General features: G+C 44.1%; 1 protein-coding gene and 1 long non-coding RNA gene across 2 annotated transcripts in view; one reads left to right on the plus strand and one right to left on the minus strand.

The window, feature by feature from the left end:
- Positions 1 to 2,700: 2,700 nt before the first annotated feature.
- BEST3 (bestrophin 3) overlaps positions 2,701 to 27,504 on the minus strand; it is a 38,325-nt gene continuing 13,521 nt past the window's right edge. Inside the window, exons 5-10 of the mRNA XM_006275051.4 lie at positions 19,310 to 19,464; positions 18,649 to 18,726; positions 18,079 to 18,231; positions 8,758 to 8,838; positions 7,771 to 7,922; positions 2,701 to 6,917 (exon numbers count right to left, since the gene is read on the minus strand). Coding sequence (XP_006275113.1) covers positions 6,035 to 6,917; positions 7,771 to 7,922; positions 8,758 to 8,838; positions 18,079 to 18,231; positions 18,649 to 18,726; positions 19,310 to 19,464 — 1,502 coding nt within the window. The 3' untranslated portion in view covers positions 2,701 to 6,034. The remainder of the gene's footprint in view (positions 6,918 to 7,770; positions 7,923 to 8,757; positions 8,839 to 18,078; positions 18,232 to 18,648; positions 18,727 to 19,309; positions 19,465 to 27,504) is intronic.
- LOC109284614 (uncharacterized) lies at positions 12,034 to 22,266 on the plus strand. The gene is made up of 3 exons (XR_009461610.1): positions 12,034 to 13,137; positions 16,637 to 16,781; positions 20,605 to 22,266. It is a non-coding gene; the product is annotated as an uncharacterized LOC109284614 (long non-coding RNA).

The raw sequence follows: 27,504 nt of genomic DNA on the forward strand, positions 1-27,504 counted from the left end.
TCTACCATGCAAACCAATGCACAAGCCTTGATACTTATTTCCAGAAAACAGAAATTCTGGTGCTTAAAGGTTTGATGCTCTTGGCATCTTTGCAAAACTGTCCTCATCCAAATGGTTAAGTTTTTTGTAAAACAATATGCTTTTAAGTAATCTCCATGTTTCAGGGGATATTTCTATCTCATCCGTATTCCTTCTCAAGTATGACTTCCAATATACTGATATTGGAGTACTGCGTGCAATTCTGGGCACCGCAATTCAAGAGGGATGCGGATAGCCTGGAGAGGGTCCAGAGAAGGGCCACTCTTATGGTTAAGGGCCTGCAGACCAAGCCCTACGAGGAGAGACTAGAGAAACTGGACCTTTTCAGCCTCCGCAAGAGAAGGTTGAGAGGCAACCTTGTGGCCGCCTATAAGTTCATCACAGGGGCACAGAAGGGAATTGGTGAGTATTTATTCACCAAGGCGCCCCCGGGGGTTACAAGAAATAATGGCCACAAGCTAGCAGAGAGCAGATTTAGATTGGACATTAGGAAGAACTTCTTCACCGTTCGAGTGGCCAGGGTCTGGAATGGGCTCCCAAGGGAGGTGGTGCTCTCCCCTACCCTGGGGGTCTTCAAGAGGAGGTTAGATAAGCATCTAGCTGGGGTCATCTAGACCCAGCATTCTTTCCTGCTTATGCAGGGGGTCGGACTCGATGATCTATTGAGGTCCCTTCCGACCCTAACTTCTATGAACCTATGAACCTATTTTCTTTTGATGCAACAATACAGATCTGTGGTATGTGAAGTCCAGAATTGAATTATGGAAATCAATCCTTTCAGAATAAATGTGGGTCATTGGGTCAATGAAGAGATGTGCTGCTCCTATACTTCAGGGTAAGCTGAATGACTAGGAACAAATATAAAGCTTACTTCTGGCCTTGACAAAGTTTGACATATGGTCTCTTAAATGTATCCTTCCATTTTCACACCCATTGGAAAAATATAGACCAAAATGGTCTACACACAGATACCTTTGCAACATTGCTCTTGATTTCTGGTGTAAAGTATCTTATGATGCCCCTTGGTATATGTTCTTGGCTCTGTGCTTCTGAATAGAAGTCTACACCTCATGCATTTGTTGTTGCAAATTATTTCTCCTACTACAGCATGTCCTCCCAGTTACCATCTTGAAATTTTTGCAGGGCAGGTTAAGATAATGTGCCTGATTTACTCCATGTCAATTTTTTTCTTCTTGTATTTGTTTTAAGTATGCAGTGATTGTAAGCCAACTTGTCTATCTAGATAACCTTTATTTGTTTGGTCCTAAGCCAAGACATGCATAAAAACCTTGTGTCATTCACTTAGCAGCAGTCTGGATATTCTTCTTCCCTTAGATAAGTATTCCATGTGCATTTCATATAGATTCATTTCACTTGTTTCCATCATACATGCATACATATTATTCTAACAGAAAATTTAGTCAGACTCATATTTCTATCTTTTGTGAATGAGGTTTAACAGAACGAGAATATGAGTGTTCTGTGATCTGGGTTCTGAGAGTTCTAAGTTAGAATGTAAACACCTAGAAAGTTGCAGTACTGCTCAGCTTGTTATGGCATAAAGAAACATTACAGTTGTACAGTCATAACTTCTGATGACAGCAAGGTGTTGCTTTGACACATTCTCTGTTCCAACCTTTTCCCTCTCTCAAGTCTTTTTTCACTCTCTTCTACTGATGCTCTTATACTCTGAACTGACCCAGGCTATTGGTCAAGCTTGCTGGGATATATCTGATATAGTTTAATACACTCAAGGTAATCTAATTTTTAAAAATGACTTTATTTATGCAAAAGGCAAGAATTCTTGTGGGTGATATCTTTTATTGGACCAACTGCATGGTTGGGATAGACATAGGCCAGCTTTTGGATATCACAGTACTCTTCCTGAGATCCCAGGCTTATTCATGCAATAATTGTCCTGCATTGTTTATATCTGTGAATCTGAATCTGAAATTGCTGCTAAAAGTGGTCAGTTTGCTTTTAAAAAGTAAATAATTTGGTGAGAGAAGTGTTCAGGAGATTTACTCACTTCAAAAGACAATTCAATGAAAATCAAAACAAACATCAGCTGATTGTACCTGAACTACCTGAAAGTATTTCCTCAGTGGATTGTATCCTTTTTCCAGTGTTGTAGGACACTATGAGAAAAAGTTATTTTTAACTGTCAAATGGAGTATGAACTGTCAAATGGAGTATGCTCTCATGGCACACCAAAGAAGCGGTACAAGGACACTGTAAAGGTGTCCCTAAAGAGTTTTGGCATCAACCTGGAGTCGTGGGAGCAAATCGTTCGTGACCGTCCACCCTGGAGGTCATCAATCCAGACTGGAGCACTGGCCTTCGAACAGCAACGCATGGCAGAAGCAATGAAGAAATGCGTAGCCAGGAAAACGAAAACATCTCATATCCAGTCCTCATCGCTTTCCTGCCCCTGCTGCAGCAGATTGTTCAAGGCAAAGATCAGGCTTATAAGCCACCTACATACCCACATGACCTAGCCTCCACCCCCCTCCTTTCTCTTTCCTCTCTCTCTTTTCTCCTTTTTCCATTTTTTCTCCTTTTCTCTTTTCTCCCGCTCTGTTTCTTTTCCATTTCTTTTCTCTCTTCTTCCATCTCTTCTCCCTTCCCTCCCCCCTCCCCCGCCCCCTGCTGGATGCAGTCATCTTCACCCACAAAGGACAACAAAGAAGAGATTCTTAACTACTGGTATTTCTCAAATGGCATATATTCATGTGAAAAAAAACCTGAATGGGACATTTATTGAAGTTGGCCTACTGCAGAGATATCTACCTAGCTATAATTAGGCTTCAGCTGGGAATAAGAGGGAAGAGAATTTACCCCTTGCTGGTCCACATAGTGGTAGCAGAATAAGGCATGTAAAAGGTGTGCTGTGCAAAGGGCCCAGATTTGCTAGTGAGCGGCAAAAAAGCAGGCAATGAAGTAGAATTAAGCAGTGGGGAAACTATGCAGAACTGTTTCACTCATCTTGCACTGTGTGGTGAGGGGCAAACTGAAGTCTGAGGTATATCTGAGGTGCCTCTTCTGATCTAATCTACTGAAAGCAGAGAGAGTGCAGAGGCTTGAGGACAGTGGTGGAGAGAGTGATTGGATTCTAGAAGCAGATTAGCAGAGCTGTCTGGGATCAGGAAGAGAGAAGAGGGAAAGGAGCAGGTGCAAGAGGTGGACATGTAGTGACCTTCAATCTCTGGCTCCCATCCTCTCCTCTAAGAGAATCCAATTTACTTAGGCTGCTCTTCTGTAGCGGAATCCTCTTACAGAGATGATGAAACTGTCTTATGACTGCTACTACACTCTCCTTTGCAGCAACTGCAAAACCCATTTTTAACATGGGAGTGGGGATTGTTTGGTCAGTAAACATGGCCAAACCTTTGAGGCATGCCTTGCTTTCCTTTGCTATTGTAGATCAGGCTGCAAAGAGAGATGCCTCTGGTATCCAAGGACTTTCACCTTCCAATCAATGTGCTCTGCTTGTTACCTAAGAAGAGTAACTGTACCGGTCCCATTGCCTTTGGAGCCATCCACATCTATGGTGGGCAGAGACTTGGACCTACGTTGTTAATGAATTGTGCTGAGATGATAATCATATGGCTGCCCTTGGTATTGGCTGTTTTTTAATTTTAATGGCATTTGGGTAGAAAAGAATTCTTGAGTTACTGTTATAAAAGCAACTTGATTGAAAGATATCTGGCCTTGGAAAAGGTTGGATTCCAAGAGTGAGAAGCAAGAGAAAGGTTTCCTACTGCCAGGGGAGAGGGAAACAATTTCCCCCATCATAGCCAGAGATGCAGTGAGTTTCTCCTTCCTGAGTGAGACTCGGAAACCCTAAAAAAAGAAAGGTTAAAGTATATTGTCAAGAGCTGGGAATTGTTAGGTGAAGCCTAACCATGGGAAGGGACTGTCAGTCTAATATTCTTTTTATTTTAATGGATTAGTGCCTTGCCAGAGTCTTTGTTAAGATGAGGACACTTTAGCACCATAATCCAAATAATACCCTTCAGAAATAGAGGACTCAATCCAGTACAACATTTAGGTGCCTGAAGCAAGGTTCATGCAGAACCAAGGCACCCAAGTCCAAGACTGTGAACCCCCCTCCCCAAAACCCCAACTCAAATGCTACTTAACACCTAAAGATCCTTAGCTTTCAAGTTGCCTCCTGCATTGACCTTAACATTCCCTATCACCTAGAGGTCTGCTTCTGTGCATGCCCAAAAGTGCTTCAGTCTGAGCAGGTCAATGCCCATTTTCCTCCAAAATCTAAGATGTACCTGGGTAATCTGGCCCCGAAAACTTACCTGAGAGGCAGGCTGGATTGCATGAGCCAGCACTGCAGTGGCTTTTTAAGCAGCTCTCAAGTTCAGCAGCGGCTGGCTGATGACATCAGCCACAGCCACCGCCGTGGGGAATTTAAAAACGCTGGCAGAAGCCAGCAAGTGGGAGAGAGGCAGGAGGCAAGAAGGTGAGCTCGCCAGGGTGTGACCCAGCTGAACAGTAATTGCAAACAACCCTGCCCCACAGAGAATAGGCGAGGGCAGCGTCTTGGAGCCAGACAAGGCTCATCGACCCCAGGCTCCACAACAGCGAGCTTGGGGTCAACCACCAACCCCAGCACATGGACAGGGTTTATTCAACCCCAAGCCTGAGGACGGCACCACAGATACAAGCCCTGCACTGGAGTTAAGCAAGGTTGAGGACCCAGAGTGAAGAGCAGGCTGCAACTACGAGCCTGCACTGTGAACAGAGGCTGAAGAAGCTGGAGTCCATCAGCTGGAGAAGAGAAGCTGGGACAACAGGCTGGCACAATGGCATGACAACTCGGATGGTTTACAAGTGGATAGGGTGTAGAGGAGGTGGAGCCCCAGGATCAACTGTGTCAAGGCAGTGAGTACCCCCTGTCTCCGGGCCTGGGCTTGGAACACCACTGAACCCTTCCTTTTCAGTTAAAATTCCATCAAGTCATGGCAGATGAGTTGGGGGGGGGGGGAGGGCATCCTAGGGAGCAGAGAGTTACCGTGTCTACCGAGGTCGTGACACCAGGGACGGGAGGAGTCCTGAGTTCTTGTCCCTGCCCTAGGCCTTTCACATTAGATAGTCAATGGATAAAATACAGAACCAGCCCTGAGAGCAGGGACCCATCACTTCCCAGGAGTGTCCTAACCACTAGATCACAGAGTACTCAGTGAATCTTGAATTCTTTGCTGTGTAGTGGTATAGCTTCAATAGGAGGGATAAAGATTCTCCCCTCCCCACCCTGCCAGAGTAGTGCATAGCCTGATGGTTAGGACACTTGTGGAAAGTGGGAGATACCAGTTTGAACTCCTTGAAAGAACAAAATTGAATTTGGGTCTCCCACTTCCTGGATGAGTTCTCTAGCCACCAGAGTTCTGCAGTTTTAAATGTAGGGAGGCAGCCCCACAACTGAAACATTTTAAATAAAGACTTGAGTCCAGCTCTGTTCTTTAAAAGGAGGTTGTATGTGCCTAAGGAGGGAATTCTAGGCTGTGGATCCCAAATGGTTGGAGGTTCCTCCTCCAGACATGTCCCTGAGGTCCAGACGGGCAGGTTTCAGATACACCCCTACTGGTTGTTTTGGGTCCTGTTCTAGGGCTTCCAGTTCTCTCTGTGCATTGTACAGGTAAGCCTATGTACCTACCACAGGAGGCATATTCCATTCTGGGGGCCAGACACTGAAGACAGCAGGACGTAACTTTAAGGTGCCTAAGTCCTTACTGGATCTGACCCACAGCCCAACTCTTTGATGTATGGTGTCATGCCTGAGCCTCCTGTATGTATTTCTGTAGTTTAGAAGACCTAGATAAAAACAGCTTTTAAAAGAGACTGAAAACTCAGCTTATTTCCCAAACTAGAAGAAATTTGTGTTTGGTAAATCCTCACATTTCTGCATTCCCCCAGTCTTTTCCTCTGTAAGACATAGAATGCACTCAGAACCCAGATGAATCCCTGTCAGCGTTTTCCTTCATTTTTTCTCAGTAGTAAATTCTACGATAGCTGTTTCTTTAGCATCCAATAGTTTGGACATATCAACTGGATTTGCAGCAGCAGGGACAGGGAAAACATTTTCACTGCTAATGCTGTTTCTTCCAGAAGGCAATCCAGAATCCAGTAAAAGAGGTGCAGAGTCTGTACTTGATGTACTTTGACTGTGGAAGTCTGGAAAACTCCATCTTTGAGAGCTTCTGTTGTGATCTGTGGTATCAGGGGCTGTCCTACTTGGTAGGGGGTTTGGTTCCTCTGTTATGAATATGGATGAAAGCTTCTCAGAACTTGTAGGTAATGTAGCCATTTCTGAAGGAAATAGTGGAGGATCCACAGGATCACAGTGGGTCTCAGACAAGCTTTCTTGGGGATCCTTCTCTGTTGGCATGCTTTTGATGCCTGCCTGTAAATTCTGGTTGCATGATACGTTAGGTAATTTATTCTCTGTTTTAATGAGCTTGATTTCAGGGAGTGAATAGCCTGTCTTAAAGACAATGTCACTGTCACTAGGGTGATGGCTCTCTAAAATGTCATTTTTGCTGGTTTCTCTGATTGTCTCTAGATCTATGCTGCCATGCAGCCTGGTATTCCTATCAGCCAGCTCATGTTTCTTTGTGTTTGAGGCAGAATGTCTCCCTCTTGAATGCATTTCTTGCAAACGTCTGATGTGGCCTGTTTCATGTGCAGGGAAAAACACTGAATTCTCACTTGTCTGTCTTGAGTAGCTCCCCTTGGTTGGGGAGGCAGAGCTTTCATGGACACTCAGGAATCTCTTAACTCTTCTCAGGACTGAAGGCTGCCTTCGAAATTTCTCCTCTTCCCAGGGCCACTGTTCTCCATGAAGGAATTCTGCATCAACTTGCCTGTAGGATAAAGTGATACAGCCAGGTTTACTCCATTTCCTTTATTCTAGTGACTTTGTTTTGAGTAAACCCTGATGTGAAAAATATGATTTATGTAACAATACGATTCCTATCTGCCAGTCTTTATACAAGTAAAGCTCTGCTACAGACCGTTAGGCAAAGAACTTGAAAAACAGGTGTGCTGCTCATTAGGAAGGACCTCCACATAATGAACTCAGTGAACAGAAGCAACTAAAAGCAAAGCATGAAAATCCTTGGCAGTATGGTGAGGGAGTCACAAGGGCAACAGAGCATATTCAGAATGGTTCCTCCTCTTCCTTTGGAGCCATCAAGTGCTCCTCGGGGGTAGCGCCATGGGATGATAGCACTGGAAGAGACCTTGAGGAAGTATCCACTTCCTCCAAGCACAAAGTCCCAAGTGATTAGGGCTCTGTGAGGGAAGGAAGTGTCTGCTTTATGCAGTGTATTAGTCACTTCTTCATCCTTTATTGAACAAGCAAATAAATGGGATGTAGTAAATGGGCTACAGAGGATGTAGTATCTTGAAAAATTACTAAGAAATATCTGGCCTCTTCATGTTGTCTTATACAGGTAGCATACCACAAAAAAACTCAAAGAACTATGTTTGTGTCCCTCACCTAAAAGGATTGCTTCAATCAATACTTGTCTAATGGCCACTGAAATTTTCTCAGTACTGTATTTGTACACATCAGTTTGAATGAAAATAAATATTTTAATCTTATCTACTTTTCAGTGTTAAATCTCAGCTCTGGGGTCACATTTAGACATGACATAAATTTCATGTATCATTATAAATTTCTTGATGACATTAAAAGCTTGTGGCGTTGCATACCCCATTTCAATAGTTGATCCAAGGAAAGATGGAATACAGTAATCGGCAGCTGCCAGGGTGTATGGTGGCCGGGCAGATGTATCATTCCAGTAAATATCTTTTTCCATCTTTGGTAAGTTCATGTGCATTTCATCCACAGCCAGAAGTGAGACCTGGGATCATTAATATATATAATTGTTTGCAATAAGGTGTTATGTACAAAATACTCTTTTTCTTGCTATCTGGTAAATATTATTTTGGAATTGATATTTATGATATGATAAGTTATCTCGCTCCTACTATAGAGCAAATCTCATTACCTTAAACTGGGAGAAGACCCCTATGCTGCAAAACAACTTCCTTCTTGTTCCAACCCCATTTAATCTCAAATGACAGCATGCTTAACTTTCCCAGTAAACACTTTCATTAACTGGATTATTTAGCTAAATTATTGTGTTATTCTCGAGTGTTATGTGTATAGACTAAATGTGTATAGCCTGCTAATGGTGCTTTCCATGTTGCCAATGTAGGAGTCACATGTAGGGGGACTTGGTTGCCTATTTAAATCTATTCTCTACAGAGCGTATGTGCATCCTTTAACTGGAACCTTCCATTAGTTTCTGTTTTAAGGGCTCAGTTGCGATTTTGCTGTAAGTGCCTTGTAGTTGCCCTGCCCCAACTGGTCAGATATCATACAATATGCCTCAGAGCCCAACAGCTGGCACAAATTATTCCCTTTTTGATGTTCAGTCAGCTGAGCTGACCAGCACATAGTGAGGGGTGGAGTCATGTCCTGTCCACCCAGACCTGCACTAGATGGGGAGTGTTAGCCCAAGAAGAATGTTTTTTCTTTTTGTTCTAAAGATATTTTCTCCATCAAGTGAAGTGTTGTTTTATATGATGCTCCATTTATGATATTATTTGGAATCATCCTTATCTCAGAAATAACAAATACAGGTACAATATTTTAAGCAGAAGAGATGCAAGTGGAGACAAAAAAATACGGACCTGCAGGTTTCTATCGATGCACCAGTTAGTTTCAAAATCATCGTCATCTTCACCAAATGGATTAATAAGTTGTTCAGCAACCTAAAATTACAACCATATGGTGAATAAATGCCTGTGTGCTAAGCCCAGTGCTGTTCCCCGAACTCACTTGGAAGAAACTGATTGTTAAGATCTCATTTTAATCTCTTTCCAATACTCCCTTCTATCACAATATGAATTCTATCATACTTTGCAAGTCCAGAGATGAAAGTATAGTTCCGTGTCCCTGGTCATTCAGCCTTTAATTTCTTTTCTGGTTTTGTAGATAATAGTTATGAACACCAACATACTAAGAACCATGCTGAGTAGCTACCAGGCAAGCATAGAATTGTTACACCACTAGTTACTAGTGCCTTGGGCTGATTTGAACTGATGCTCTAGCAGTTAGACTCTGCATGCTATTATTAGTCCTCTCCAACAATTGTTTTTAAACATGGCATTAACATTTCAGAACAACACAACTAGAATTTTTGGAAGGGAATCAGTGCATCTCTGCATTTTTTAATCTTTTGTCTGAGCCCTAGTAGGACATAAGTACTGGTGAGTTCACAGCCTGCTGATGGACTATAGCACTTAGTACTTCTCTCTCTTCTGATTGTATTTATAAAAAAGTATTTTACTTGAAAGATTGAAATGTAATGGTGTGCTTGTATTTAGCTTACTGCAAAGAAAACTCAGAATACAATATTTCTTTAATTCATACCAGGGCTTTCCACTAAATCTGAAATCATTACAATTCCAGAGGACACTCTTCAGGCAAAGCAGTTTGAATCTTCGCAATGGAAAAGGTAACTGAAGAACATGAAGTGGAGCAGGGGAATGAAGAAGTATCTTTGAAATGAGGTAGGTACATTGGCCCTCAAAGACTTGTGAAGGATCCCTCCTGTGCTGCCCCTAAGCCCTTTTTAGTTTTGTTTAGCCTTTTTCCCTGAAAAAGGCACATATATGGGACAGAGGATGAGTTCACTGTGGGTTTCATAGATTTCATAGACATTAGGGCTGGAAGGGATCTCGGAAGATCATCGAGTCCAGCCCCCTGCCCAAAGGGCAGGAAGTCAGCTGGGGTCATAGGATCCCAGCAAGATAAGCATCCAGTTTGCTCTTGAAGGTGTTCAATGTAGGCGCTTGAACCACCTCTGGTGGCAGGCTGTTCCAGAACTTGGGGGCTCGGACAGTAAAGAAATTCTTCCTTATGTCCAGCCTGAAAAGGTCTTGTAGTAGTTTATGACCATTCGACCTAGCTGTCATCCCTTGGGGTGCTCTGGTGAACAAACGTTCCCCCAGATACTGGTGGTCACCCCTGATAAACTTATAGGTGGCCATCAGATCACCCCTGAGCCTGCGCTTTTCCAGGCTCAAGAGCCCCAGGGCTCTCAGCCTGTCATAGTAGGGTCTGCTTCCCTGACCTCTGATCATGTGCGTGGCTCTTCTCTGCACTCTCTCAAGCTTCTGCACATCCTTTTTGAATTGTGGAGCCCGAAACTGGACGCAGTACTCCAGCTGCAGCCTCACTAAGGCCGAGTACAGGGGGAGAATGACGTCCCGGGATTTGCTTGAGAAGCATCTATGGACGCAAGCCAGCGTTTTGGTCGCTTTACTAGCCGCAGCATCGCACTGCAGGCTCATGTTCATCTTGTGGTCAATGATGACCCCCAAGGCTCTTTCTTCCATGGTGCTAGCCAACATAGCACTGCCGAGCCTATAAGGATGCTGCGGGTTTTTCTTCCCAAGGTGGAGAACCTTGCATTTATCGGCGTTGAACACCATCAGATTCTCGTCTGCCTGCTTGCTGAGCCTGTCCAGGTCAGCCTGGATCACTCGTCTGTCTTCTGGTGTGGATGCTTTGCCCCAAAGTTTAGTGTCATCGGCAAACTTGGTCAGTCCGCTTCTGACTCCAGTGTCCACATCATTAATGAAGATGTTGAACAGTATGGGTCCAAGGACAGAGCCTTGGGGGACCCCACTGGTCACAGGACACCACGATGAGTGACTTCCATCAATTACTACCCTCTGGGTCCGACCCCGGAGCCAATTTTCCAGCCAGTGGATCGTGGAGGACCCAAGGCGACAATTGGCCAGTTTCTCCAAGAGGTGATCATGGGAAACCAGATTGAAGGCTTTTTTGAAGTCAAGATATATGACATCAATCTCTTCTCCATTGTCCAGGTGATAGGTCACCTGGTCATAGAAGGAAATGAGATTGGTCAAGCAAGACCTACCCACAACAAACCCATGCTGGCTATCCCTTAAGATGTTGGCGTCGGCCAGTCCATTAAGGATGGCCTCTTTAATAAACTTTTCTAAGATCTTCCCCGGGATAGAAGTCAGGCTGATGGGCCTATAGTTAGCCGGATCCACTTTCCTCCCTTTCTTGAAGATAGGCACCATATTGGCCTTCTTCCAGTCTTCGGGCACTACACCAGAGCACCAAGAGTTTTCAAAGATCCGTGCTAGAGGCTGGGCTATGATGCTCGCCAGCTCCTTGAGTACCCTGGGGTGAAGATTGTCAGGGCCGGCTGACTTGAAGGTATCCAGCTTCTCAAGATGTTCCTTCACGAAGTCAGCATCAATGGAGGGCAGGGGATCACCCTCACCCGGACTTCCCTGTCCCGTAGCGGGCATGGGCGTCCCATGGGACTGATGAAAGACCAACGCAAAGTACCTATTTAATAGGTTGGCTTTTTCCCGGGCGTCTGTTGTCAGTTGCCCCATCTGGTTCAGCAGGGGTCCAGCGTTGCCCCTGCTTTTCCTCCGGCTCCCTGCATATCTGAAAAAGGACTTTTTATTGTCCTTGATGCTCAAAGCTAGTTGGAGTTGAGTTGCAGCCTTGGCTTTCCTGGTATGCTCCCTACAGGACCAGACCAGTGCAGAATAATCCTCCTTGGAGGTGACTCCCATCCTCCATCCTTTGTAGGCCTTTCTTTTTAGCCTCAGGAGGTCTGCTAGGTCCCTAGAGAGCCAGGGGGGCTGCTGTGCCCTCTTGCTGCCTTTCTTCCGAGATGGAATAGACTTAGTTTGTGCATTGAGGATCGCTTCCTTGAGGAGCAACCACTCTTCTTGAACTCCCCTCTCCCCGTGGTCATGGTCCCTTAGGGCCTCACTGACAAGCCTGAGCTTGTCAGAGTCGGCTTTCCTGAAGTCAAGGACTTCCGTGTTGCTGACTGACTTGCCAGCTTTTCGGCAGATGGTGAAGGTGATCAGCTCGTGGTCGCTGTCACCCAGCTTCCCGTTGATCACTAGGTCACCGACTAGGTCATCCCCAGTAGCCAGTACCAGGTCGAGCAGCACTTTGCCTCTCGTTGGCCCATAGACTTCTTGAGTCAGGTAGAGGTCATCCACACACGAGAGGAAGCTTTGCGACCGCTCAGATTTTGCTGAGCGATCCTCCCACAAGATGTCCGGGTAATTGAAGTCACCCATGACAACCATGGTCCTGGAGCATGCGGCCTCAGCCAGTTCCCGGGCAAACTCCTGGTCAAGCTCAGGACTTTGGGTGGGAGGTCTGTAGTAGACTCCCACCATTGTGTCCCCTGTGCCGTGTTCCCCACAGATTTTAACCCAGAGGGTCTCCAGCCGTCCACCCTGGTCACCAATATCGGCTTGCAGGGACGTGTAGCTTTCCTTAACATAGAGAGCTACACCCCCGCCCCTTTTCTCTACACAATCCCTCCTGTACAGGGTATAGCCATCTATACCCGTGGTCCAGTCATGGGTGGAGTCCCACCAGGTCTCTGTTATCCCTATGACATCATAATTATTTGCATTGAGCAGGAGGATGAGTTCCTCCTGCTTATTCCCCAAGCTCCTGAGCGTGAAATCTGTGGAAAAGCCAGGCAGTTCTCTCTGGTGAGGGTCTGATATTCCAGAAGTAGGGTAGGCCACAAAAGCAAGGGAGTGCTCCCTGCCAGCCCCTCTTTATTAGGCCAGGCCCTTGTAGTCAGAAAACAGCTAGGACTGTGGTTCAGGTTTCTGGAATGGTTTGCTGGGAGACTGTAACAGGGAACCCTAGCCCTGTTACCAGAAGGCAGGTTGGCCCCTTTAAGACCAAAACTTCCTGGGCACAGCGTGCTGGTAAGGTGGAAGATAAAAGCTGAGCCTGGCCAGCTAGTCAGGTGACCGGAAGTGGGCAGGCCAGAACTATAAAAAACCTGGGCTGGGCGGCAGTAGGGGCTAGCAGCCAAAGGGGAAGGAGTGCATATAAGAGCTCCATGGAGAGGCTTGGTGAGTGGCCCAGCTGCTGCAGGAGGAGAACTACTGAGGACTCTCAGAGAAGCTGCGGCAGCCCCAGGAGAAGGACCGTAGCAGACGGTGGGGAGCAGAAGCACAAACCCCTGAGAAAATGTAAGCTGGCATGTTGCCTTCTTTAATTATACTTTTTGGAGGTGGTTATAGCCCATGGATATATTGTTTATAATTTTTGATTGATTAACAACTGGTGGTTTGGGTGAGGGTATTGGGGAAGGAGGAGGCCTCATTGTGGGGGGCTCACTACAGCGTGGGGACCCCAGCACCAGAGAGGGCACAGTATTTGGGGTGCACAGGCCCCAGCACCAGAGAGGGCACACTATTTGGGGTGCATGGGCCTTGGCACCAGAGGGCACAGTCATAAAAGGCCAGAGTGCACCTGGGGTGCAGCTGTGTGTTTTGGACTGGGACAGTGGAGGTTTGGGGCCGCTGCCTGGCTTTGAACTTACAGTCCCCTGGCTGCAGGGCCAGAGGATGGGCCTCTGGGCCAGAGAGGCTGGGCTCCAGATTGGGGGCAAAAAGGAGGGCCACGAGCCGCAAGACCAAGGAGCCTTGGAGTCAAACCCTATCTGGTGGGTTTAGATGGGGAATCCTAGCTAGAGAAAGACAGGGTCAAGGCCCCTGGTGGCGGAGAACCCCAACATACAAAATACAATAGGCAGTCTCCTGCTTACAAGAACATCTGTATAATATTTCCATCAAGACATGGCAGATGAGTAGAAAGCGGGACATGAGAAACCTTAAGGGGACTTCAAGGGCGCCCCTCATAGGTCGCGGATAACAGGCAAAAGATGGCACTGGGGAGGGCGACCTGTTACAGAGATGCTCTCTGTACAGAGCTCTCTTCCTTCACAACAAGAGGGATCAACAGAGAGCCACAGGGCTTTCTTTTAAAGAAAGGGGCATCTGTTCATACATCTGTTTTTAACTTGAAAAACCTATTCAGACAATCCCTTTTGGGGAGGCATTATAGCAACCCAAACTGCCTTTGCCAGGGGAATTTTTCATATAAACTTTGAAAAGAATTTCACAGGAATGACCTATATTGTGTTTGTGCTACAATTTCTAAGATGGAGACTCTGGTATTTCAAAAGGGGGAACTTCTTCCTATGGGGAACTTCTGGGGATGTGAAAGCAACTGGGGTCATTCTTTTAGGGGGATGAGGTGTCATAAGTGAACTAGGATGCTCTCCAGTTGTCTTTATCACTCTCCTATATCTTGTTCACTTGACTTGAATAGAAAAATGTCTCAGTCTCCCTACAAATCTGTGTTTCAGCAATATGTGGTAACGATGGAGAGAAATCTTTTAGTTATGGCACTGACCTGGAACATAGGAGATTTAGACTCACTTCTAGTCACTGCCACAGACATGGTGTATGACTTTAGGCAAGTGATATTTTTTCTGTTTCTTCATTCCCCATTTCTAAAAGGGAGATACAAAAATACTCCTTTTCTCCCATATTTTGTTTTGTCTATTTAGGCCCAAATTCTGAGATTTACAACTTGTGGCTGAATTATTGGGCTCACACAAAGCCACTGGGGTCCTGAATGGCTGTGGAAGACTGCAGGGGCATTATAAATTGCTGGGGTGAGGCCTTAGATTTAATGCTTTTCAGGGAAAAAAGACTATCCTTGGCTAAACAGAGACTATCTTTGGGTAAGGCCATTTGTAGATGACGTGGGGGTTTACTTTGCCCTAAATTGAAGTGGTGGTTTTTTAAAAACACTGCTTCAATTTAGGGCAAATTAAACCCCTGTGTCTGGTAAGCAGAGCAGTCCCTGAGCTGCCGGGGGTGGGGGAGGGACTGGTACATCCCTCCATGGCAGTGGCAGCCTCTCCCCAGGCAGCACCCACCCACAGGCACCTGGCTTGGGCAGTTCCGGGGGGTACCACAGCCACGGAAGAAAGTACCAGGCTCCCACACAGCTCAGGCAGGCAGGTTCCGGGGGGAGATCAGGCTTGCCACATTTTTTTTTCCCCTTCTGTGGAGCCTGCCTTCCTGGGCTGCTGCTCGGCTGCTTGCACGGTCTGCCTGCAGACCCCCTGAGCCACACAGAGCCCGATGATTCCCTCTGTGGCTGTAAGGTAGAAAACTAAAACTCCGCAGAGGTGTTTTAGTTTGCAGCATCCCAAAGTCATTTGCTGCATCCCAAAGTCATTTAAGGCATATTACGCCGCTGAATGTGCTACAGTGCCAAATATTTAAACTCGTGCAAGCAGCAATGCCCTTAAAGTGATGCAAAAGACATTTAACCTGCTTTAAACCCTCTTTAAAGTGTCATCTACAAATGGCCTAAGTGTTTGCATAGATACTGCTTAGTGAGGCTCTAATTTTTAGATGCTCTCAAAATAGGAATAATTAAGAATAGTAATGTCACATTTAATTTTTTTTTCTACATTGTACCATTCAGTATCCACAGAAAAGCTCTAGTTGTATCTCATTAACTAGCTCTTTATCAGAACGTGGAAGATGATACACTTACCCCATAACACACTTAAAAACGCAGAGAGGGAGCAGGAGGGAAAAGGAGAAAGCTAGATGGCTCTGACACTCCTTTCCCTGGTACGCTGCATTAATATTCCAAGTATAATTATGTAACTGTTTGGGTAGAAATAAACCTGTGAACAAACTACTACTACCAAGTGAAGCCACTGCTTCAGACATGTCTAGATCACAGCCTACTAACATGAGAGTGCGCTAGAAATTATGTCTAACAAAAGCTGAAAGGCCAGCATAGGGCAGTGGCAGGGAAAACCTCAACAGTGGCCTTTTGACTGGCTGACCTCCCACTGGCATGAAATACCTGCCTATGCTCTCTGAAGACAAATGCAATGTAGGAAAACAAAGTACTGACTTTCTGGCTATCACACTTAAAAGGATTATAAATTAATCCAGAACATCTGAGAAGAGGGATTAGCAGTGTCTCATGTTATGGGAACCCTTGTTCTCTATTCAGTACATGTGACAAATCAGACCAACAGCCAAAAACCATTCAGCCATGTGCACATTTGAACTGCACAGGAAGTTGAATGTATGGGCTATTGGTCCCTTTTTACAATCCTGTATCCAGGGTCTTGTGGACTCTGCAACAAACAAGACTAAAATTTGCGATTGTAACACTCCCTGTTCAGATGCTGTGGCAGTGCTGTGTGATAGGATCTCTCCGCTTGCTGCAATGGTTTTAAAAGCTTTAAAATTATTTTTAAGCAAACAGCATGACTAAACACCACCCCAGGCATTACATTTAAAATAATACTAATCTTGTGGTATACATTGATAGCAACAACATTACTCCTACTGTTTGACCATTTTTTCACAAAGGCCTGAGCAAGGAGAGTGTCAGGCTTAACTCTTGATTTTCAGGGTTTCATTGAATGGGTTCATAATATTAGTTTCAATATTTTTCTTTATATTCAATATTATTACATTGCAGCCTGATGCACAGAACAGCCTAGTACCTGGCTTGGCTTGGTTCCATGTGCTTTGCTAGGAATTATAAGCAACTGGAGTGAATCTGCTCTGATTTATAGAACAATTCAATTTATAGCCAAGTACAACATGGTGATTACAGCTGGCTTTCTGTATTTTGCAGCCCTTCTGACCTTTACGCACAAGGAAGTGCCAACCTGCATGACTAAAAGTCAAAGAAAACTAAAAAGCTTGATTCCTGCCAGCGGTCCATGTCTATGGCTCTTACAGGCATCAGCAGGAATTCCACATGTAGCTACCTGCCAATTGTAAGCCTTAAACTAGCCTGTTTTCGATAATTCTTGTCATAGTACTACTGTCCTTTTCTTTTTAATTCATGTAGTGTGATATTATTCACAGAGGAAAGAACCAATGTGGAGTAGATTGCTTAATTACCTAATTGCCGGCTTAATGAGGATATGTTAACTGACCAATTAAGATAAAAATCAATGAGCATAAGACAAGCTTTCAATTTCTTTTTCACTCTTCTCTCTTTAATGTGCTATTTGATGTGCATGACTGTTGTCAATATTAGCTGTCACTTTTTAATAAGCATTGAAAACTGGGTAATTTCATTTGGATTTTAATAATTTTTAGACCCCCTCCACCCACTCTGACTCTGCAACCCTATCTCCCCATTTGGGAGTGAAACTGGAAAAGGATGAGAGTTATGGTCTAATTTTCTATCCTCTTCTGGCAGTTTACAGTCCAAATCGAGGGCCCTGATGCTGAAAAAATACTATTCCACTGGGAACTGTTAGTCCTCTGCTTCTTATATCTTTCAGGTTCCTGACCTGACTTTGAGCAGAAGGTTCGACTAGATAACTTCCTGTGGTTCTTCCAGCCCTACTTTTCTATGATTCTATGACCTTTTCTTAGAATGTAGCCTTGGGTAGATTTAAAATGTAATGATTGATTATTTTTGGCTCTTCCTGTAGCTCAGACCCCGTGAAATAAATTCATCCTTGGTATAACTGCATTACATTTTAAAGAATTCACAGCAGGTAAAATTAATCTTGTCCCTTGACTTGAGCTCATTTGGTAAGATTTCACTTTTTACATCTTTTATAGATGTCATAGATTTCCTAGACATTAGGGCTGAAAGGGACCGTGGAAGATCGAGTCCAGCCCCCTCCCCCAGGGGCAGGAAGTCAGTTAGGGCCAAAGGATCCAAGCAAGATAGGCATCCAAATGTGTCTTAAAAGAGTCCAGAGCAGGTGCCTGCACCACCTACAGAGGGAATCTATTCCAGGCCTTGAGGGCTCGGACAGTAAAGCAGTTTTTCCTTACATCCAGCCTAAAATGGTCTTGGAGGAGTTTGTGACCATTGGACCTTGTCATCCCATGGGGTGCTCTGGTGAACAGTGCTCCCCCAGATCCTGATGTACACCCCTTATATACTTATAGGAGCCACTAAGTCTCCTCTGAGCCTGCACTTTTCCAGGCTGAAGAGTCCCATGGCTCTCAGCCTCTCATCATAAGGCCTATTCTCTTGCCCTCTGATCATGCGCGTGGAAAGGCAACCGAAAACAAATATTGTTATTGTAGCTAACAAATATAGTTTACCTTGAGCCATCCTGCATAGAAGAAGAACTGTAACAATGTAAAGACTGGAATGTAAAGATCTAACTCATGCCCATTATATCCTTGGTCGGGATCCAAAAATTGACGTCCTATCAGGCATGCAAAGAAGAAGGTATAGACAGCAAGAGTGACGACCTAAAATGAACAAAATCTCCATTGAAATCACAGAGCAAAAAATATGTATATACAAGGCACCACATTCCTAAAGGGATCTGGGTGCCTAACATAATATTGTTCTAAAATCTGTAGGTTTTATCCAACAAAATGGCAGCATGTTCTATTGGTAGCCAGGGACTGAGTCCAGGAGGAACTCAAAAATTTAATTTATAATCCACCTTATCATACCAGAAAAGCTTCCTAGTATCTTCAAGTCAAATATCACCTAAAATGTATGGTCATCCAAAAGCCCAAGCCCAAGAAGGGAACTGCTGAATACTCAGTATCTCTGAGACTCAGACCCTTTGTCAGGGTACCTAATATGAATGTAGGCGCCTCAAGCTTCCATTTCTGCAAATCTTGCTCCAAAATTTGGAAATGGTAATAGCTCAGTACCTGTGTATAGACCAGTGGAATTCCAACCCAGTCATAACCAAACAAAAGGCTACACCAAGACCGGTATCTATTCATTTCCTAAATAGGAAACAAAACAATACACATGACAATTCATAATTATGACACTTGATAGAATGCTTTTGGTACATTTATTTCACATAAATGAAAGTCTATAAAGTAGAACATTGGTCTGTGTGTGTAGAATATAAATTTATTTATAAATAAATCCAAGAACTCATCAAGATATTTGAAAGTTATACATGGGACTTACAGTGCTTGGTTGTATACTCAGGCCACATCTACACATTACACTTAGGGTGTGATTAACTAGTTAATAATACCTTAAGTTGTGATCCAGCCACAAATTCAATCAAGTAATGGCATGATAAAAGAAGCAATAAGCCACAAAGTAATTCCACAAAAATGTGTAATAATTTTGCTACTGCTGATTATCACGCTATTGAACATGAGGCCCAGTGCTCCCATGTGGCTGGGAGCCCCATTAACTGAGAGACGCCCAGCTGCAGAAGTGTACCATCCACTGCTAGTCCCACAGCTGATGACACTCATGTTTGGGGATAGTGCAGGGATTAAATTATAGACCTGGACAAACACTATATAGTTATTTAAGTATAATTTTGTATAGGATTTTTCTACTCACATTCATCAGGGTCTGCAGGTCCACACTGTCTCTGATTCTACCTTCTTTTCGTGCCTTAACTGCCAGATTTCCGAACCAGATAAATGGAACCCAGTATTTAAGATGGGGAGACGCCAGCTTGTCAAATAATTTTTTTTCATCTGCTGTCATGAAACCTGCTTATAAAAGGAAAAGAGTTGATTTGCTGTGTGTGACAGGGTGCAATTAACTTACAATTGTGAAGTTCTTGTTCTGAAATACATTTTTATTGAACATTAATTTCCATGCAGCTCTGGACATATTGCGATGTGAGAGAGTAATCTTAGTACAAAACTATTGTGAACTATACTTAAAGTTAGGACCCGGTTTAAATTGCAGGCCTGTATTGTTAACATTATGGACCAATCAAGGTGGGGGCCACCATTTTTGCTCCTAGATCATGGAGGCCCTGCCCCCCCCTCCCACACCTCCTGATTGGCTGAGGGGGCAGGTTTAGAACTAAATTTAATTGCAGTAATAGACGCCTTGCTCCCAAGATTCTTGTTTTCTGCTTAAAACAGAACAGGCGTGATTCTTGTCAACCTCTTCACAAGAGCTCTGTTCCGCCCAACTTCCCAGCCTGTCTAGGTCCACCTGTATCTGCAGCCTATCTTCAAGCATGGCCATGCTTCCTCATAACTTGGTGTCATCCACAAACTTGGCCAGTGAGCTTGTCACGCCCACATCCAAATAGTTAATAAAGTTGTTGAAAAGTACTGGACCAAGCACTGACCCCTGCGGGACACCGCTGCCCACTTCTCTCCAGGATGATACAGATCCATTCACTATGACTCTCTGAGTCCTATCCTGCATCCAGTTTCTCACCCACCTGACTGTCTTGGAGTTAAGCCCACAATCCTCCAATTTTCCTACATAAAATTCTGTGGTTATATGGACTGTTACAGACCTCTCTGATACAATAGTCTAAAAATAGCTTGTTTTCTCACACACTGCTGTTACTTCTGAAGTATTGCAGATGTACAAGGCTCACCATTTCACAGACCACTCTCTGATTTAGTACTCTATTTTTAGGCAATGAGGACTGAAATAATGCCAGTAAAAAGATTATCCCTACTCAACAATAATGGCTTGTTATGGTGACTTGCAGCTTATTAAAAAGTGACTGGGGACACAGGACTTTCTGTTGCACTAGAGCTTCAATACAGTGAATGGGCAGCAATCAATAAAAGTATAATTAATAAACCAAGTTTAGTGGGGAAGGCATTTACTGCAACTAAAATGCTTCTGTACTAGATGTTATTTCTTGTTTCCTTCAGACTTATTAAGGAGTCCTAAGAGATGGATGAAGAATTATGCTCAGAAATCCCACAGCTACAGAGACAACAGACTGAACCATGTTCCCTAGACCTGCAGAAGGAAGGCAACCTTTGCATGGCAGCCTGCCCCACTTACTTCTGAGCCAGGGTGCTATTATCTTTCATACAGCCTTCCCTGTGTCCTGTGAAACTTTCTGTTTGACTATTACAAGAGGATTTTGGGGAAGATGGAGTTGGAGCTAGGGGAGTTTTTCTAGCAACTCAGCTCTGCAGGAATGATGCTATGTTTAAAGCTGAAGTGGAAGCAGCTGGCTGAAGAGGTGGTGCGAAGGCCAGGGACCTTTGTGCAAGGCCTCCTAGGCTGCAGGTCAGTCTCTGCATTAGGAAAAATGGCTTCTCCAGGTCTTTTCCATCCTCTTCTCCCTGCTGCGTTAATGGCCTGGAAAAAATCATCCTAGTTCCTGGCTCTGATTTCTGTAGGAAATAAACTGCCCCACTGTCACATGAGATCTAATCCCAAATTTCAGTCTGAGGAAATAATCGTTTTCTAAACAGCCTAATGCTAACAGAACTGTGTTTTTAAAATGTATTTAGTATTGTGTTCAATGAAACCTCAGCATCCCTGCATTGTTCTGCTGCCTGTGAGCCAGAAGGTGAGCTTAGTGAGAAAGTGCCTGTATGCTAAAGTCTCTTAGAAAACCCTAGACATGAAGGAAATGATTGGCTCCTTGGTTATGTCCATTTCTTTTGTGCCCGAGTTCTCTCTCACCTGTGTTATTGTGAGCTCCTTGATTTTCATCCAGTCTGTGCAAAGCACAGCAGCTAAAATAATCTTTTGGACAATCTAAAAAAACTGACGTTGATCTCATACTATTAGTTGTTATTTTATAGCAGTGCTTATAGGTCACAGGGCCCTATTATGCTAGGTGGTGTGTTAGTGCATAGGCTGCAATCTTATACTTATTCACCTGCTTAACCTTGCTCCTAAAGCAGCCTTGTTAAAGTCAGGAAGCAGGCGGATAACTGTTTTCAGGTTCAGGGCCAAAACAACAGACAGATAAACAAAGGGTGGGAAGGAAAATAGAGATGTGAAGTGGCTTGAGTGATCTTTTACCATATTCTTTTTATGTACATGATAGTCAGGGTTGGATCCTGGGGGAATACAGTGATGCAGTTGGTCCCCCAACTTTATTTCCTGGTTCACCCAGAGTTTAAAACCAGCTTCCTGGGCCTGCAACAGCATTTCTATTCAGGCAGCAGTGAGAGAATTAGTTGACTTCATTGATGATTGTAAACTACCGGCTTCCTTCTAAACTATTCATTACACAGGTGTTAATGCCCCTATCCCCTTTTAAATGGTATTGATGTTCTAATCAAGCTGTCCTTTCTTTTGCAGTTCTGTTATTTGTTAGTTGCTCCTGGTAATCTAGCTCCTTTTTCACCACCCTGCAGACTGCTTTTAACTATAGCTAAAAACATTAACTTAGATGTAGAACTGTTAACTCACATGAACATTAACTTGGGTGCAGAAATAGCTTTCAGTGCAATCCTGGATGCACTGTCAAGCTGCTCAAGAAGACTAAGTTTTGTTTTATGAATCTGAAAGAGATGAACATTTGATTCTAAAGACTACAAGACTAATGAAACAACAGCTTTAACTTATTTTTGCCTAGTTTGTTGTATTTTTTATTCACAGTACATGATATAACAAATGAATGCTTTGATCTTAAACTGAATAATATAGCCCTAGCCCCTTGGCATATTAGCAAAGCCTCCAGTTTCTTCTTAGTTTCTGGAGAAAAATGTGTTGTGTTATATTTGATTATGCATTACACCATCTCCACTCCCCTTTTCAAAATCCTAAATTCACCCATGAAGATAATGACATCATTTAAGGTAACACATTACTAATTTCCCAGTATATTTCTGTAATGGGTTTTGCTGTGTAAAGGTGGAACATCCTAGAGCTGAAGTAGAAGGAGTTTAATTCCAGGTTTCAGAACCATTTCAAGGAGGCAGTCCCATGTGGGAACTAATTTGGTACTGATGAGATTATTCAGTAAGAGCAGTTTCAAGGTGTTTGGGGAGCAATGGAGTTTCCTAGTTTGCTTTGTATGGCTTGTTGGTTTGGGACTCCTGCTTGGGGTGCTGCATGAGAGCTTTGGGATATGTATTGTATTGTATTAATTTGGATTAAAGCAAGTCTCATTAAATCAAACCCTATACAGAGATGGTAATTTGGTCTCAAACATAAGAGCCAGTTGTAAATGCATGTCAATTATTAATAGAGGTTATAGTGCAGTCATAGTATGTCAATAATTAGAGTTATAATTCTGTTGTAATAGTTCATATTCGTCTTCTATAGGTTTTCTGTATGAAGGTAGTCTGTATTATGCACCCATTCAGCTGAAGATCCCTGGGATGTCCTCCTTCGCAGGGGACCTTGCGCCCATAATCTCACCTACCATGACTTGATAATAAGAAAAGGGATGTCTAGGAGGGAGGTTTTTCTGCGAGGATGATCCTAGGATTTACCTTAGTACAATGAGGGCTCCACCTTCCCCTATACCCTCTCCCATTCCACCAGGTAGGTAACATGAATAATTGTTTGTTAATGGGGTTTCACCCCAATAGATTCTTGTCTTCTACTTGAAACAAAACAGGCATGATTTTTGTTAACCTCTTCATAAGAACTCCGTTCTGACCTTTGACGTAATGTCCCTGGGCTACACAGCCTGATAGCCACTACTCAGGCAACAAAGTGTTATCACAGTTCTGCTCTCTGCAGCAAGTTGCCCTCACCAGGTTCAGTCAAAAGAAGGAAGAAACTGAAGAGGCAATTCTTGGTTTACCATTGTTGTTTAAATCAGAGCTTCAACCATGCTCTTTGATTTATTCCCTGCCGGCTGAGCTGCCGAAGCTCAGGATCAGGGCTCCTGCATTGCAACCTTCACAGCGATGTCCTGATCAGCTGCAACCTTGCAGCCTGCCTTAGGACTGCTGGAGCTTGCCTTTTCTCCTTCCCTGCTCAGTGAATTCTCCTCTCTCTGCTCCAGGGTGGACACTTCTGGTTCTGTTTTTTCCTCCCAGTGTCCTGGAGTCCCAGTCCTTTTCTTTTCCCCGGTCTGCTCCAAGTTCCTCTTTAGCCTGGTTCTTGGGCTCCTCTCCCCACTCCGACAGAAGCACCAGGGGAAAAAAAGACTCTTTTTGAGCAGTTTGGCTATGTTGATGGGGCCACTGCAGGTAAGCACATGCTACACCTTGATCCTCCTTTCCCTTCCCTGGGTGTTTCTTTCCTACCTCACAATGCATCATTTGGTTTGCTGACTCTGTCCCTGAAATGGATTCTAATAGCTGGTGGATTCTTATATCTAACAAGGCAGTGTAAGAGTTAGCCATGAGCTACGGACTGCACTATAACAGTGATGTAATTATAGTACGTTGTGTAAATTTATATATAAAAATGTCAGTTTGGCACATCTTAAAGCACAGAAGCATCGGGGAAAATGGAGCTTATTGGTTCTCAGGGTTTCCCACATCAAATCTTCTCAGTGGAAATTAAAGAGATAGTATTTCAGACTTTAAGTGCTGCATGTTTGAAGATCAAGCTGTGTTCTCTCTGATCTCTCCCATGTAATACAGATTTTGCAATCAGGATACCAAGTCTAATTTTGCTAATGATGCATGAAACAGCACAACATAGAAAATATATGAGAACATATTCAATTGGTTTTGTAAGTAAAGTAAGTGGATAAGATGCTATGACAGAGCACAAGATGTTGGTGCCTGCCACTTTAAGGTCTGAGCCAAGCAGCCAGAAGGTGCTTGATTGCAACGGCCATTTTAGACTTCTGGCTGCCTATATAAAGAGAGCAGTTCACTGCTGGCAGGCAAGGCAGAACCATCGCCTGGCTGCAAGGCTATATGCAACATGCTAGAGGTAAGGGCAGGAGCTGTAGGGGATGGTTTGGAGGCTCCTGGTCCTGGGCATGATGTAAAAGTGTACCCTGCCAGGAGTGGGTGGCCTGGTGGGGCTCTCAGTGGTGTGGGAACCCCCAGGAAATACCAGACCAGTTACCACCCTGGTGAAAGGCGGGTCAGGGCACCTTAACCCCAGCTCCCACAACCGAGTGGGTTAACACATAGCTGGGCCAAGAAGGTGGACCCAAGCTAGAGAGGGGGCTAGAGACTCATAGACCTGACTTGAAAACCCTTGACTGGTCAATGCTGGGGCCAGGACTGGAAGGGGCAAAAGGCCCAAGGGCCCACCGTGAGGGACACCCAGAGCTGAGGGCCAGGGGTTTCCAACTGGCCTTTGAGGTGAGGCCAGGGCCTGTGTGGCCAAAGGTCCTGGGGGAACCATACCCAAAAGGGGAAACAGTTCAGGGAGCTAGGCAGTGCAGAATGAGGGCAGAATAGGCTGCCTGAGTGGAGGGATTTTGTAGGGGTCTGGATTTGAGGATTCTGGGGCCCAGTGTGGGACCAGTGAGGTTAACATCTGTGGATGCCATCTGTGAGGCTTGGGCTGCAGTGTAGGGGAGGAACAGAGCCACAGATAGTGCCCCCTGGCATCGGGGCAAGAAATGGGCAGCTTCCCACCTAATTAATATCCTAATTATAAATCATCAAGGCATGGAAGGAGAGAAGGCGGGCGGTTGGCCCAGAAACAGGTGGGTGGGCCAATGGTAGATCGGCCCTGAGAAGTCTCCCTGTTACAGATGGAAATAGATTTGTTGAACAAGATATTTTGACACATTCTCTTTTTTCTGAGTGCTAATTGCACCTTCAGTAATTTACAGATACAGAAATCCAAGACACGCTTTCTCTTGAGAAGGAGGACATGAGATGTGCTGCAGATATTGAGTGTAATCAGGAAAAGATTATGGTATCCTTGAGTAAGGTAACAAAGTACAATGTCAATGTAAGAAACAGCACTTTTGGATAGTTCTGCCATTTAATAACAAAATAGGGTGCAGTGTTGCTGCCACCTTTAATAATCTAAAAATAATGCTCTTACTGCACAATATATTTACTACAGCATTTGAATGTGCCTTAGATTTTATGTTGGCCATACTTGTTGCCCTAGAGCAACAGCAAGAGTTTTCAATAACGTTGGACTTGAGACATTAGCATACAAGAAAACCTATTTTTGGAGTGAGTTTCAGATACAATTCACAGGAGAGGATCTCTGAAGTCATTATCTAGGAGAGCACAGTTTGAATTGCTTATAAAAAGCAATAGAGCTCCAGTCAATAATCAATTCTGCTTTCTAGTCACACAGGGCCTGTACAGAAGTTACACTTGTTGCTCGTTAAGTGCACAGAAAGTGCTCTAAAGCTGTAACCAAACAGATGATCATAGCACATCAAATGCTTTAGAAATGGTGGATCGCATTTGAAGTTAACCCTGAATGGATGTGGTATCAGACTAAAGCGCTTTAGGTTACAGCGCTTTATCTAACTATATCCCATCCTGAGTTAAGGCAGGTCACATTTGCCAAAATCCTAGGAGCCCCTTGCTGGGTGTCTTCCTAGCCTCAGCCAGTGGTTATCTGCTCCAGGAGAGCACCAGCCTTGCCCCCAAACTGTCACAGAGAGGAGACAGAAAAGGCTCTGTCTACTCCCTGTGCTGCTGGGTGGGGGTGGGGTAACCAAAACTCCCTGCTGCACAGAACGCCAAGAAGTTTGTGGGCATGGGTCTTAGTGGGAGCTGATCCAGGCCTACTCAGCAGAGAGGCTCCATTTCCCCCAACCCCTCCCCAGCCACAGTTCCTGGTGTGGCAAAAAGCAACACAGCCCTGAGCTGTAGATCCTGGCTGCAGGTGGGGAAATGAAGCCTGTAGTATGGGGACAGGTCAGGGCTGGGGAGAATGGAGCCTCTGGTATGGGGGCAGAGCAGGGCTGGGGAGAGGGACCCGGTGGCCAGCTGCTCAGCTGGGCTTGACACGGTCCAGCAACCTCCTGGGAAGCATGCAGGAGCGACGCCAGCCTGCTGGCCTCAGCCATTGCAGGCAGGCTTTGAGCCCCACACTGAACAGTGCCCATGTGTTCTGCTCAGTCCTGACCTAATCTAAAGTGCTCTGAGTAAAGCAGTATACTTATAGCATATCTACCTTGGACTTTTTGAATGTCTGTATTCAGCTCTGTATCCATTTTCACATAGGAAAAAGCGTTCTTTCTAATATTCAGGTTCTAACAGTCATTATTTTAAAAGTCAAGATATTTATATTAATGAACAATTTAACATTCTCTTTGAGACTCTCTAAGGGGCATTAACATTGGGAGCTATTATTCTTATCTCTGGAAGCTTTGGATTGCTACAGGGGTGTAGGTTGTAGCCGTGTTGGTCTAAAGATATAGGCAGACAAGCTTCTTTGGGTAAATCTGATCTCTTTTATTAGACCAACTAAATAGTTGGAGAACAATATTTAAGCAAGCTTTGGGTTCAAAAACCCTTCTTCAGGCTAAGGAAGTTTCTGCAGTTGATGTGTGCTCTTCCTGGATGTAATGAAAAGTAAAAAAGCCAGAGGCTGAGCTTGTAGGCATTACCAAAATCAAATATCTCTAACTATTTAGTTGGTCTAATAAAAGAGATCAGATTCACCCAAAGAACCTTATCTGTCTTGGATTGCTACAATCATTCATGAAGGATAAGGTAAAAGAACCTATAGAGTAGTACTCAACTGTTATTTTTATTGCTGTAATAGGGAAGTACTTTCTGTTCCCTCAATAACTAAGTGTGAAGTTAAGCAGCAACTTTTACCATTAGACATTTTAAAATGTGTAAAATATGTATCAAAGAGTATTAAAAGAATTGACTGAAGAGCTCTCTAAACCAGAAATACTGATTTTTATTTATTTATTTATTTTAACAATACTTGGAATGTTGGAGAAGTTCTAG

The sequence above is a fragment of the Alligator mississippiensis genome, chromosome 4 (assembly GCF_030867095.1).
Source record: "Alligator mississippiensis isolate rAllMis1 chromosome 4, rAllMis1, whole genome shotgun sequence".
Classification (NCBI taxonomy): domain Eukaryota; kingdom Metazoa; phylum Chordata; order Crocodylia; family Alligatoridae; genus Alligator; species Alligator mississippiensis.